At 39.0% G+C, this 15324-nt stretch overlaps 1 protein-coding gene across 2 annotated transcripts in view; it reads left to right on the forward strand.

Annotated features, from left to right (window-relative positions):
* The first annotated feature begins 324 nt into the window (after positions 1 to 324).
* The window catches only part of LOC126355855 (vesicular integral-membrane protein VIP36), a 76119-nt gene continuing 61119 nt past the window's right edge, over positions 325 to 15324 (forward strand). Inside the window, exons 1-2 of one of the 2 annotated variants that reach the window (XM_050006341.1) lie at positions 325 to 918; positions 994 to 1109. In XM_050006341.1, the coding sequence (XP_049862298.1) occupies positions 786 to 918; positions 994 to 1109 (249 nt within the window). In that variant the 5' untranslated portion in view covers positions 325 to 785. The remainder of the gene's footprint in view (positions 919 to 993; positions 1110 to 15324) is intronic. The other variant, XM_050006340.1, reaches the window with a different exon arrangement.

The following is a 15324-nucleotide window of genomic DNA, read 5'->3' on the forward strand; positions in this document are numbered from 1 at the left end:
CACTAATGGCGAGAACTAGATCCTGCAGAAAACAAATGACAGTCGATAGAGCAGTACGGACAACATATGCACAGAGGAAAATAATAATTTACCACCTTATACTGAAATTATGCTACCTGATTCATTGTGCCCTGTGGTTCAGAGTGCCCCACTCTCCCCTAAAGTTAATCACTTTAGTATACTACCTAAACAAACCTTTACATTGACTTGTCGTTCCCCCCGAGAGTCCTTGACGTTGACTTCCCATCCCGTTCTGATTCGTTGATGCACTGCATTGATGCCACTAATTAGAAATGCATTGGAATCTTGGAACGCTCTATTCCGTTCCATCAAGTGCGAATCGTTTAGACACGCTGCCAACGTCGATCAGTGTCTGGTTTCCAGTGATGATATGCTGTCTCACACATAAATCTTTGTGAAGTTCATCTTTGGTCTGTGCCATGTACACAGAAGAAAAGATCGAAGATCTTTGTCATTGTCACTGCTAGGTCGAGTACAGTGCGCATTTGATATACTGAACTTGCTTATTTTTTACTTTCTTTTTATATAATTTTGATTGTGTGTTGCGACACTTATTATTGTGGGCTTTTGACATATTTTGCGGTAGCAGTAAAAAAAGAAAAAAGTGTTTCACTCCGTGTAGTCTTCTGCATCTTGTGTTTTAGAACTGCGTTGTGTAGAAGTATTCTGTTGTATTTTTATAAAGACTAATTCTTTTCACATGTCATTTTACTGGTTTTAATGTGTATCTGCCGCTGAAGCTGAATAAAAGTTTAGTGAATACCATGAGTATAGAAAGTGCTTCGAAATACGTGTTAACTTTTAGTTTTTTACTGCTATTCAGCTTTGGTACAACGGCAGAATGGAATACACAGGACTATATGAAGAGAGAACATTCGCTTATAAAACCTTATCAAGGTGAACAAATTGATATATAAATGCGATTATATGTTGGTTTTTGAATCGTAATTTAATCAAGCGTTTGCACAACAGGTTCTGGAATGACTATACCTTACTGGGATTTTTCGGGCAATACTATGGTGACGAATAACTATGTCAGGCTAACACCAGATCAGCAGAGCAAGCAGGGATTATTATGGAACACTGTGGTAAGTTTATTTGTCGAAAATACATGAACTGTTTCGCGTGCTTGATAAATACACACACCTTGTGCACTTAAGTACCGTGCTTGACAACCATTGTCATAAAATATTAGACTGTAATTAATGGTGATCGTTTGAGCACAACTGTTAGGGATCACAGTAAATTGGCAGTGCGTTATGAAGAATATTACATTTAGCTACATACATTTTAGTAACAATAATCGCATTCGTTTCTTTGATTGCGTTGTTGCACATCCCAGACCGTTTATTAATAGTGAGGTTGATTTTGTGACGCGAGCAGCAGCATCCTCTTTTTATGAAATTAATTCTAACATATGAAGAAAAGACTGTTGTACTTCATTTGACCCGTACCAATATAGTCGTTTTTAAACAAGGCAGAACAATAGCAGATATGGTGGAAGCTCATGCGTCAGTATTGAGTTGAATGTAGCCTGTATTTTATGGGGCCAGTATGACTGTGTACATGTACATACAGTATGGTTGGTATCAAAATTGTTTTAGGAATGCAGTTAATGTATTACTCTTTTTCTGTTACGTATAGTTTAAAGAAGTTTAAACAACAGCTTAGTCTTCTGGGTTTACAAATGAACAAATTTACATCAGCCCACAATGAAGCAGCTTTGAACTACTTTTACAGTCCCTCAACTTTTTGAAATTCTTATGCCTGATCGCGAAACCATGCCAGTTAGTAATAAGATGATTGACACCATCAGAATATGTTTTGTTGCTCATTCATAGAAGTTTTGCAGTGATTACAGTTTCACCCCTTAACCTACTTATGCCACGATTCCACTTCATTACACCCTGAACATCATCTAGCTACAAACCATTTATTGAGAGTTGTTACAGGGTTCTGTCAGTGCGCTTGTATTTTCAAACAGTCATGTGTGGGGAAAAAATTCAGCCATAAAACGTTCATTCATTGTCACTACTCTTGTGTGTGTGTGTGTGTGTGTGTGTGTGTGTGTGTGTGTGTGTGTGTATTTGACAAATTTTTTCTTTGTTATGTGTGCCCCACTTTGTCTTCTGCGATCTTGTTTGAAGGTATCAATTCAAGCATTGGTGGTTAAGCACCAGAGTTTGCAATTTCCTGCTATTGTTTGTCCTCTTGAAGGAGGGTTTGTTCATTAAGTTTGGTTTGCTTTGTGAGAGGGATACAGTTAGGTTTTGCAATAATTGAGTTGGATTAAGATAACGGTTTGGTAGGCTCCACGCCGGCAGCTTCATAGAAGCACAATTATCCTTCTAAGAAATAAACAGTGGGAGTTTCAAGATTCTGTTCTCGATATCCTTATCAGAAATGTCATTTGGTGGGCATATGTCCGAGGCAGGAGAAGTGATCTCGGAACATATATACCATAGTCCAGGCACAGCTTGTACGACCACTTTGGTTTTCATGTTCACAGTGAACTTAAGTTACTCGTATGTGCTTTTTTGTAGCTCATTGGGTGCTTTATATATTGTCATCTATTGCATATCTCTTACACTGGTTCCCTCCATTAAAATCTTTTAAAGCAAATTCTGTCCTGATTAGAGTTGGCAGTCAAATTGGTATCTAATTTCCATTTTGGAAGTCTAGCTGGTAAAGTCCAGTTTCTGAGAATTAAGGTTATAAATGTGATTCGTGCTTGGTTCTCTTGCACATTCAGAAATAGTGACAAATTCAAAATAAAAAGAATAGACAACCACATACAACATTTAAGAACAAGCCACTTACATCCTTCACATTATAAACTGATGATGTCATGACTCACGGCAGATAATTGCAATTCCACACTAGAATTGACATAGGAAAGGGAATGTGGCAGCAGTTGGTTATACAGTCAGTCAGGTATCAGTAAACATGTTTTGGGTTGACAGAAGCATCCGATCCCACGCGTAAGCTTTGACCCGTGAAGTAAGAGTGTTGTGTGTGACGTCATGACGGCGCGTAGTTTGGTTTCTGAGTGTGGCATGTTTCTATATGTTGTCGTGTTGTGGTTTGTTGTGCTGTCTGGTGGTGTGTTCAGGGTTTTCGTTTGTGTGGTGTAATGGGCTCAGTTTGCTTTTGCTCATTATCCAGAATTGTTAGTGTCGGCTGTGTTTGTAGTGGAATTCGTTTCAGTGTGTTAACGATTTTGTGCGAAGGTTAATTTAGTGTTGTTCTCAGTACGTCGTGTGGTAATTTTAGTAAAATTAATCGATTGTTGTTTTGTGTTCAGGAATGGATATGATGGATAAAATTAACAGTGCACAGGTCAAGGGAAGTATTCGATCCCAACGTGTGGCTGTGTATGTTGGTATTGGTATCGGGAGATGTTTTTGCCCTATATAGGCCAAGGGGAAGTGTTTGATCCTAATTTATGGGATTGAGAGCTGCTGTTGAGCTATATAGGTCAAGGGAAGTGTCCAATTCCAGATGATATTGTGTTTAGTGGTATTTGGGGAGTTTTGTGATGTCGGTTTTTTGTCTTTTTGTATGGGGGTGGATGTCTAAATTTCTTTATATTTAGTTTGCCCCCTACCCAAAAACATCCCATTTCCCGCGCTTGTCCCATTAGTGTCATTAGGCTTTTTGTGGAAAGTGTGTGTGTGTGTTTTTCGATGTATTTTCGTCCTCATAATGTGTACGTAACGACTTTATATGCACCATGTTGGAATTATGGTTTATGGTCGTTTCAGCCATATTTGTGACGTCATGGGTCAAAGCGGACGGGTGGGATTGGACGTTTCCGTATTTCCCATGTTTTAAAATGAGTGACAAAGGAAAATTGTCACATTTTCAAGTCGCTGTACCACAACCTCCGAAATTGTAGCACGTGTGGAGGAAATGGATAAATATTTTGACAACCAAGATCATTAATTTATTTTGACCTGTGCCTTTAGGCCCCAGCTTTAACCACAAACTAGTAAAAATAGAATGGTTTCAATTTGGCACTAGAATTTTAGTCTCTTTTTCTTGCCTCTCAATGATTACATGAAAATGTGCTTATGTTTCATAAGTTAAGTTGTAGTGCGACCTCCAGTATGCGAACAGATGTGAGGAAAAGGATGCCAGCAAAAAATGTGAATAATTGTAAGTAATCACTTATTTGTATAAAAAGCAGAACAAGTGTTTTTCTAGATTCCACTAAAGATGCTTTAAAGTAAAAGGCAAAATGTGTGTGGGACAAATAAAACAAAGTCCAGTTTTTATTTTAAAAACAAGTAGAGGGCTGAGATAATTTGATTGGAGCTGTCAAGCCTGGTGCAATGGCATACTTGGGACGTTTGTTTTTATTTTAAGTTGTAGTTGGAAAGTAGTGGTATGTGGGTCCTGAGGAGTGAATGGCAGTTGTAGGACCTTGTGAAGGGATTTGCGAATTTTAGATTGTCTGCATCTCAATTGTGATGTAAGGAATAGGATAATGAGGAATAGTTTGGCATGTGTAAGTATTCTAAAGCAGTGAAAGCCAATCAATCTCCCATGTACACAACACAGAGGCAGATCCATTGTCAGCAGAGAACATGTTTATAGTCTCTCATCCTTGGTCCACATCAAACAACAGTATACCCACATCCATAATCAATGCTTTATCTACACAAAGCACAAAATTCCATACAACCCTGGCATTTGCGGTCAGCACATTGGTTTCAACACGAAATTCTACAAAGACCATACCAGTAACCTTTCTCAGTTTCCACTTAAGCTCTGATACTTCATTCGAGTACTTGGGTGTGACTGGCTTTCTCAAGTCAAGCCTTCAAATGAGAGCTTGTCACACTGACAGCCAATGCTACACCACCCAATGTCATCTTCTTTCACCCTTCTGACCTCTGTAACGTCCTTGTATGTTTCCCACCCCTCAATGTTCCTACCTCTGCAATCATTTCTGCTGTAAAAGTTGCCCCATGGACCCACCTACAACAATATTTGTAAGATATTTCTTGAAATTATTGCAAATCTGACAAAAAAAGTGTTTCTGTATTTTCTTCCTTCTAGTTGCCTTCTTCTTTAACGTACTCGTTAACATATAGATGGGGTGCAGCTCTTGCCTTATCCACATTAAAACAGTATAAATTCACACACATTGCACTAATCTCTTTCTGATTTGTCCATCCTATAAATGCAACCATTCTTTCCTCATTCATTTTCTGGATGTATATAACTTATTCACAGCAGAATCCACTTTACATTTATTCGCTGTCATCCAGTCTGTCCCTAAGGTACCCCAAACGGATAACAGTTGAATTACCAGGAAACTTCACTCACACTCTTTGCTCTCAATGTAAAACTTCACTATTATTTTGTTCTTAACAAGCTTGCTACTACTTCCCACGTCACTGATGGTATGACACAAGAAAAGATAGGATATGTTCAGACTCACTTAACTGTAGAGGCAGTTTATTGAATAGTGCTTTGATCTGAGTCCTGCTGTTTAAAAGTCCAGCATAATTAATACTGGGAACGTTAGTGTTGATGATGGACATTAGCACATCTTCAGTAATCACTGAACACTTTCACATTATCACTTTTTAGATCATAATCTGCATCACGGTGCATATTAATAATGGAAAGTACCGACTTTTTAACTGCAGTTGCAGTTTCAATTCGAGTGACATGCAAAGCTTTATTTAGTTTAACTCCGAAGGCAGGGCTGGTGCGTGTCTGTCATCACGCCTATTATTTTTCGGCCCTTAGTCCTCTCCATAATGATTATTATCTTCCGTAATAGAGAGTGGCAGTATTTTACTCTGTTAGTTGATTAACATTCAAATGCTGCCCTTGGTTATGTATTGAGCCCATGGAAGGGAAACAGAATGGAGCTAGATAATAGAATTCCAGGAAGCCTGACCGGTTGATGCAGCAAGCAGCAGCTCCGCAGCTCTGAGCGATTACCTCAGACCAGAGGTGTAATAGTGATGGCATAACAGAAGGCAGGGCCTCTGTGGTGTCAGTTCCCTGACTGCCATACGGCTAAGACAGGGCACTGTTGTGTGTTACATTTTAGAAATCAAAACTGTTGCACAACGGGGGATAGCAAAGTCCGTGTGAATACCTCTAATTTTTAGATAGGTGTATGCAGTCTGGCAGCCACCATCTAAGAGTGGATAGCTACGCCATCTGCAAGGCAACATCAGTCTGCAAGCTGCCACTCTGACTCTAGTTCTGCTATCAGCTGGCCTAGCTACTGACTGGGCACCTTCCGATCTGTGGACCCGCTGCAGGCCAACCAACAGACGGTGCCAGCCTCCTACCTTGATGGCCTACATTTCGGGCCCAGGGCACTGCAGCTATTCACTCGTCTAGCTTGGGCGGGCAAAGGCCGATGTGCATCAGTGCTCTACGTCGTGGATAGCCAGCATCTTCACCATCTGCATTGTGAGCTGCTGCTAACACTGCTGCCCTGGCTGAGCAGACCATAGCTGTGAGGCAACCTGCTAAAGGTGCACCTCTCCAGGCTGGGACACACCGGAGCACTGTCATGATTGTTTAAAGCAAGGAGTAATAAGATGTATGATTAATAATGTTTCCCTGATTGAAGTTTTTTGAGTTATTATTGGTGCCCTGGTGCTTTTGCGGAGTGGCTGGCTTCTCATTTTTTATTCTCATGGTCAGCTAGCCATGGTAACCTGCTTTGTTGTTTTAATCTCTTCATCCCGTTTATTGCATTTCTGTGGTTTTCGTGTCCTCTTTTGTTCATGTACATGTTTGTTGCCCTTTGTTGTTCTTCTGATTTTTCCTTTCATTCCGTTTTGAGTTGTTAATCTCATGGGTTTTATTCTCACACTTGTGGCATTGTTTTACTCAGAACAAGAGACCGATGACCTCGTAGTTTGGTCCCTTTCCCCCTCTTTTAATGCAACCAACCACTTGGATGTCAGGATCTGTCATTGTTCCTGTTCTTTAGATGACTTTGTGGTCATTAACATTTCTATCTTTTTGAGGTATTAGTTTCAGTTAATCCTTGAGTTAGACAATTTCGTAGTGACCACTTGGTTTCATTTCATGTAGTGAAGACTTAGGAGTGCGATTAAAAATCATGGTGAATCACTATAAAATTCACTGATGATGATTCTAAATTCTCAAGGGGAGAGCCCCAGTGGAGGGATTGGCTTTTTTGAAACCATTTATATGGTTGGGTAAGTTAAGATCTCAGACATCACACATTGGACCCATTCACTGTGGTGGGCCTTCATTTACACATAATTGAAAAAGGAAAAAAGATCAAAATTTTGAATGATGCTCAATAATGTTAAAAAAGTTCTATTAGAGACGGGTTGCATGGTGTAATGAATAGGGTAAGGGCTTCCTTTAGGAAATTGGGGGTGTGAATCTCGTCAGGTGCATTAGATTTTTTAAAAAAGTGAGGTTGATCATTTTTGTTCAGTTAATTGATTTACATTATTTTTTCCATTTCTTTGTCACATCATTTTAAACATAATATCAACTTCTTTTGCTCTCATTTTTGTTCCTACCTTTCTTTTTCAACTTGAAATCTTTGTTCATACGTTGTTAATTAATTTTGGGTGATATTTTGAGTTATCTCTTTTGTTTTGTCATCCTACTTTTTTGTGCAGGGAATTGTTTATTATATCTATTCCTCATTTCACTTGAATTTCGTTTTACTAATACACCCTTCTTTTGTTAAATCTTAATTAGTGTTATTTTGTCCCTAGTGCAATAGGAATTTAAGGCAATGTTTTAAATGTTTGTATGATGATTACTGGCCAGAATAAATTGTATATCTTGTAACTAAAAATTTCACGCCATTGCACAGTCAATATAAATAGATTATTTTGTCGGTCATTTGGAACCGATAAGTCAGAATATTCAAATAACTGTGCACTGAGTGGAAAAAAATGAAACAAATGAAAAAGTTCATATGGTGATTTACATGATTTGAAAAAGGAATAGGAATATAAAATTACATTGAAATCAATTAACTGAATAAAAATTATATTCAAAATAATTTCAATAAAGATTAAAACTAAAAAAAATATTGCACCTCTCAAGATTCAAACCCACAACCTCCTGCTTGTGAAGCCCTTACCCTATCCATTACAACACACATTAATGCTATTGAGCATCACTCAAAATCCCAAAAAAAAAAAAAAAATTCCATCAGTTACTCGCAAATGAGAGCCCACCAGGTTGAATGACTGCACGGTGTGATACCTGTGAACTTAACCGACATCACCGTCTACTTGTTTGAAGAAGTCGATCCCACCACTGGTGACATCTCCTTATCAATGAAAGTGATGATACTGTATCTGTTGAATGGAATTAAGTCTAATGGCCACAGATTATCGATTGACAGTAAACCAGAGAAAGCAGAAAGTAGTGATGAGTAGCAGAAATGAGAATAGTGATAACTTCAACATCAAAATTGTTACCTTGAATGCAAACACATGACGAGTGCAGCAAATAGGATATCATACTAGCGCAAGAAGAAAGGTGTTTGTTGCAACTATAAGTCTACTTTTATCAAAAATGGGATTTATTTTCAGGAAGAAATTTCCGAGTATCTACATTTGGAACATAGAATTCTATGAAAGTGAATCATGGGCTGTGGGAAAACGAAGAGAATTGTAACATTTGAGCTATGGTACTATAGAAGGATGTTGGTTGGTTGGTTGCTTGTTTTGGGGAAGGAGACCAGACAGCGAGGTCGTCGGTCAGAAGGATGTTGAAAATTAAGTGAACTGGTTAGATAAGAAAAGAGATGGTTCTTTGCATAATGAATGAGGGAAGGAGTATGCAGAAAATACTGACACAACACATGTGAAGACATCAGGGAATAATTTCCAGCGTACTGCAGAGGGGAAGAAATGTAGGTGAAGACAGAGGTTGGAATATATCCAACAAATAATTGATGACTATGGTATAAAAAGGTAGGCACAGGAGAGGAATCCGTGATAACACATCAAACCAGTCAGAAGACTGATGGAAAAGAGTGACAACTGAGTTGGATGCTCAGTCATAGGAACAAGAGCTTCTTAGCTGCCTGGTCACTTATCACTAGAGACCGGATGATATGCCTTTGCATATTGCATATGCATTTGCGTTATTTGGCTCCTTTTCACCGGTTATTTTATATTTTAACAAAAAAACTATTGAGATGCGTGTTTTAGCTCTGTGTTTACAATACTTTAAAAATTTAGATGGGCAGTCTCTTGCTCGATCTAGTTTTGATGCTTCACAGATTGACCGCGGACCCAGAACTGCCCGCAATCGGCAATCGAGAGGCCACTGCCTAGCGAAATCATTACAGAAGAGGAACGTCCCTGTTTAATCTCCCCCCCCCCCCCCCCCCCCCCCGATGTCATATCGTGTACGCGTCTGCAGTAATTAAACGACACAAGCTTTTAGTCACACGACCACTGTTTCAGTTAAGCTTTCTGTGTACTTGTACACAGTTGAATGTCTTGAGACGTGTCCGGTGTGGCCGAGCGGTTCTAGGCGCCTCAGTCTGGAACCGCGCGACCGCTACGGTCGCAGGTTCGAATCCTGCCTCGGCCATGGATGTGTGGGAGTCCATAGGTTAGTTAGGTTTAAGTAGTTCTAAGTTCTAGGGGACTGATGACCTCAGTTGTTAAGTCCCATAGAGCTCAGAGCCACTTTTTACGACGTGTATTGTATAACGTGTTTTGCGCCATTCCGCCCAAAAAGATGTCGTTTCGTGATAGCTGACCATTCTGGAACATTTACACGTGATGGAATTGTTTTATATTGTCAAGTTTGCGAGAAATAAGTTTCGTGCAAAAAAAAGTGTTTCAAACAGACCAGGAAAGACAACTCTTCATGTCGCAGCAATGCAGAAGAAAAGACCACGACAGTAGCAAGTTTCAGTAGCCGGGATTTGTCCAAAGGTAACCAGAAAAGTCGGTTTAGCATGGATCTTTGTGCAGCATTCATTGCAAGCAATATTGCTCTTCACAAACTTACAAACCCTGCCCTCTTAGGCTTCCCGTGCAAATATTGCTTAAATCAAAATATACCAGATGAATCAACATTGCGTAAAAATTACATACCGACAATTTTCGTAAATTTTATGGAAGAAATACGCAATGAACTCAGTGACAGCATTATCTGGATTTAAATTGACGAAACTACAGATACTTGGGGCCGTTACATTGCAAATTTAATTGTTGGTGCCTTAAAAGAATACGCGAATTCTTCCTATTTACCGACCTGCAAAGAACATGAAAAAGTAAATAATTCTACGATCGCCAGATTTGTGAATGAAGCTATTAGAAAAATATTTCCAGTATCTTCCGCAGATGAAAGGGTGTTTGTGTTAATTTCAGGTGCTGCTTCCTACATGATCAAGGCAGGAAAAGCAATCCCGAGTATTTGATTCGTGTGATGTGCTATGCTCATGGCGTACATCGCCTTGCTGAAAAAGTACGTTCCACGTTTGTGAATGTAAATGAACTGATTTCATTCACAATGAATGTGTTTAAAAGTCTTGTGCTCCCAACAAGACCTACGAAGAAAAACTACCAAATGTGCCTTTACCTCCCCAACCAGTGCTAACTTGTTGGGGTACGTGGGTCGAAGCTGTGTTGTTTTACAATGAACATTTCGAGGCCATTAGGGGGTAGTAAACAACTTGGATAGTGCAGAGGCTTTGGCACTTTGCCAATGCAAGGAAGCCTTTAATGATTCCGGTATTTAAAAAGACATGGGTGTGATGTAGCTCTTATTTTTCCCGTATAACTGCAAGTATTAAAAAGCTTGTAACTCAATGTTAGACGTTGAATGAATATATTCAGTTAATGAATAAAATTATTCTAGTTAACTCCTTATTGCCGGTGGTATTCCCAAGAAAACTTAAAGATTAGTTTTAAAACATTTTAAACAATAACACAGGCTTTTAACACTAGTGCCAAATTGATAGTTTTATTAATAGGACGGGTGAACTTCTACCAAAAACAGTAAGTGCAAACATAGCATCCTAATTCATATACTGCCCAATTATCAGATCATGTAAACGGCCCTATACTGCTTATAAAAATGATGGTAGTGATCGAAAAGACAATCGTACTGCCGAACATTTGGAACAGTACTTGGTTGTTTATGTTTACAATAGTAGAAAAATGTAAAGTAAACTGTAAATGGTGCTTTGGCCCAATAGTATTAGTTGAAAGTTAACGCTGTTAAAAAAAAAAAGAAAAGAAAATATTACGGAGTTTTTGAGCGTGCTCCTTTGCGTGCGATATCTCGACGTTGGTCGTGTACATATCGATTGTTTCGCTGCAACTCACTCGCATGGCTTCCGATTGTTATGGACAACAATAGCGAAGAAGGAACAATTCTTAAAAGCGGGACGTCCCCCCAAATGTGCAAATTTTTAGAAAAGAATCCCAGAAAGACCACTTCCTAACCTCTACCAGAAAGTATTCAGAAAATATCAGCGTTCTAAATGTACAGACTTTTCGCGTGGCCGGCGCTCTTCCTGGTAATTGATATGCGCAGGTTCGACTTTGGGATACAATACAGGCAGTAAAGTAAGTACTATGTTTATTTATTACTTGATCGTGCATATTACGAAACTTTTCATGTATTTTAACCATTTTTCCTGCTCATTTTAAGGTTTTTATGATATACTTATCACCAAGAGATCGGGGTTGAACTAAGGTCTTGGACATCATCCATGTTTGTTAATGAACGTAGGTGCGTATATGTATATTGAAGTTTCTTAATTTTTGTATGATGTGCATTTTCGGATCATGGTTTTTAGATTACTGTTGTATGTTGCAGTTTTATAGTGCATTACAAGGGGAGGGTCTGACATCTGGGTCATTCATTTTGACCAAGTTTTGCAAGGACATGACACGTGGGTTTTGGCGTTTTGCTAGACACTATGGGTTTTGAAATAATTGAGGTCAAAGTTGATGGCAGAAAATAGTGTTTTCAGTGCTATGCAATGAAGGATTGTGTAATAACAATATTTTTTAAAACCTATTACAGGATTCAAAATTAATAATGTTTTTGAGTTACTAACATGTTAGTGTTTTCATGCTGTACCTTGGGTATCCATTAACCAGTGAGATTGGCGGCCGCTCGAGGCATTAAACTACCAAACTGCTGGTCCATGTTTTATTCTTGGTTGTAGCTTTTTTCTTTTTTAAATGTACTTTCTGATAATCAGAATACATAACATTGCCTTTTTTAAGTAAAACGTCAGGAGGTGTGATTAATAATCAAATAAATATATTATATTTGCATTGACAGTTACTTTCATTGTGATCACAGATGATGACGCTCAACCAACCCGCACGGTGAAAGTGATACAACCGTAATGTACTCGTCTGTGTCAACTGTGCGATGTTTACTTTTCCAACAAGTAGAAAATTTATTTGCAAAACTCCAGAATAATGCAACAGCAGAGCAGAGAATTACGGGGTTTGGTGGATGCTATCCTAATTCACACATTGGTTCATAACCAGTTGTCCACACCTTTCTTTGAAGATATGCTTTTATACGCTGGGCACACACTCGAATTGACATCTGATAGTTCTCATTCACCCCACTCAGTGCAAGAATGCTCATGACCAAACAATAAGTCAGTATTAAGCAAAGATATACTTCATATATATTTTTGTACTAGTATCATTTAGAGAATAGCTGTCAATATATTATAATGCATGCTTATTTGATTATTTATCATGTCTCCAGAGGTCTTACTGTTTAAAAAAAGGCAAAGAAAAGTATTAAGATTATCAGAATATTATCATAAACACCTTAAAAAGGATTGTATGAAAAAATGGCACGACCAAGAATCACACACGGATCAGCAGCTTTAGAATCAAATGCCTTGCCTGCTTGAAACATCAAATAATGGATAGCAAGATACAGCATGAAAACACAAAACATTATTAACATTGGACCCAATATTATATTTTTTTAAATGTTTATTTTTTTTTAGACGATTGTTCAATGTATAACACTGAAAATACGATTTTCCATCATCAACTTTGACCTAGAGTTTTTAAAAAACTAGGGACTGTCTAGCAAAAAGCCAAAACATCTCTCTCTTTCTATTCAGTATAGAACGTCCTTGCAAAAATTGATTAAATTGGGCGATCCACATTTCAGACCCTCCTGTTGGTGGGGAAATGTACAATGAGAGGATGTTGCAGCATTATTCATGATGCAGCTATTGTGTAAACCATACTGTGAATACTGGATGATGTCAATAATGCAATCATTGACTAAAGTGCACTTAAAGCATTCATAGTTCTTACACTGCATGCTGCTATTGGCAGTTTGTTTTCATTTGCCATAGACAATCAGATGATAGTATATGATAGCTATTGAGAATTGTTGAAGTACAGCCTAAATCACTGTGAGCAAAATGAGAAGCAGTGAAAGGTACAATCTTGGTTGTCACAAATATGTGGCGGTTTTTATTTTATTTTTTTACAAGTATGTCATGAATTACAAAGTTGTGATTGGTTTGTAACCTAATACTGCAGTTAAATTGCCATGAGTGAAACAAACTAACAACTAATTTAATTTGTGAATCATAATAAATTACCACTGAGTATTGTGGCTATCCACGTCAAACTCGTGATTTGTCATGATCACTTCCCATCATTCATCGCATGAAGCATTAGCAACTGCAGCACACTCTGAAAATGCCACAGACGCTAAATACACTTCTACCTTGTAATCGTACTTCTTGCGGACTGTGGCATAATCTTTCCTGATTTATATAGTGATATGTGGGAACTGCTGCAAGACCACATATATTAGATGTACCAAATAAGGGTTTTGCTGACTGGATTCAGTTCTGAAATATTAAATTTCATCTTGATCTTTCTTTGCCATTATCACAACCCCAAATTCATCTCAATCCACCTACAAAAATTTTATATGACTGCATTATCAAAGTGCATTTTTTGACACTAATTTTGCTCTTATTGGCACGTACACTATCACATCTAAGCAGGTGGGAGGAAGGACAAAGCAACCAATGGTTCTGCAGTCAATCATTTTATTTTAACCTGTCATAATTTCACTTAGCTTACAATCCTCAGGTGGACAATGATGCTGCCTATATTGCTTCAAATGTGGGTGCTACAAGATGTGTATAAGATCAGTGGAAAATACAGGATGGAATGTAACAATATTATGAAAGGAAAGATGCTACTCGTCATACAGTGGAGATGCTGAGTTGCAGATACGCACAAAAAGATTGTCACAAATAAAGCTTTTTGCTAGTAAGGCCTTCATCAAAAACACACAAGCAAATGCAACTTTCACACACTTCTCCTGTCTCAGGCAGCTGAAACTACACTGTGAGCAGCAAAACCAGTGCATGATGGAAGTGGCGACTGGGTGGGGAGGGGGAGGAATAGTAGGGTAGGGATGGCAGACATTGGAATGCTGCAGGATAGATGGATGGCAGGGGAGAGATGGGGAGGGTGAAGGTAGTGGAAAAGGTGATAAGTAAAAGACTGGGTGCGATGAAGGAGTGAGGGCTGTATAGTGCTCAAATGGGAATAGGCTGGATGGGTGAGAAATGTGAAGTTTGAGGCCAGGATAGTTACAAGAATTAGGATGTATTCTACCTGTGCAGTTCAGAATAACTGATGTTTGTGGGAAGGATCCATATGGTACAGGCTATGAAGCATTCATTGAAATGAAGGATGTTTGACAGCCTGCTCAGCAACAGGTTGATCCACTTGTTTCTTGGCCGTAGTTTGTCAAATGTGGTGGTGGGAGGGTGTATAGGACAGGTCTTGCTTGTAGGTCTATCGCAGGGGTATGAGCCATAAAGTAAGGGGTTGGGAGCAGGGGTTGTGTAGGCATGGACGAGTATATTGTGTAGGGTCGGTGGACGGCAGAATACTACTGTGGGAGAGTTGATAAGGATAGTGGGCAGGGTATTTCTCATTTCAGGGCATGATGAGAGTTAGTCAAAACCCTGGCAGAGAATGCAATTCAGTTGTTCCAGTCCTGGGTGGTACTGCGTTACAAGGGGTAATGCTGCTCTGTGGCTGGAATGTGGGACTTATGGAGGTGGTGGGAGATTGGAAAGAAAAGGCATGGGAGATTTGTTTTTGTGCAAGGTTGGGAGGATAATTACGATCGGTGACGGCTTCAGTAAGACCCTCAGCTTATTTCGAGAGGTACTCCTTGTTACTCCAGATGGGAAGACCACGGGTGGCTAGGCTGTATGGAAGCGCTTCTTGCTATGGAATGGGTGGTGGCTGTCAAAGTGGAGGT

This window comes from Schistocerca gregaria, chromosome 3 (genome assembly GCF_023897955.1).
Source record: "Schistocerca gregaria isolate iqSchGreg1 chromosome 3, iqSchGreg1.2, whole genome shotgun sequence".
NCBI classification, from domain to species: domain Eukaryota; kingdom Metazoa; phylum Arthropoda; class Insecta; order Orthoptera; family Acrididae; genus Schistocerca; species Schistocerca gregaria.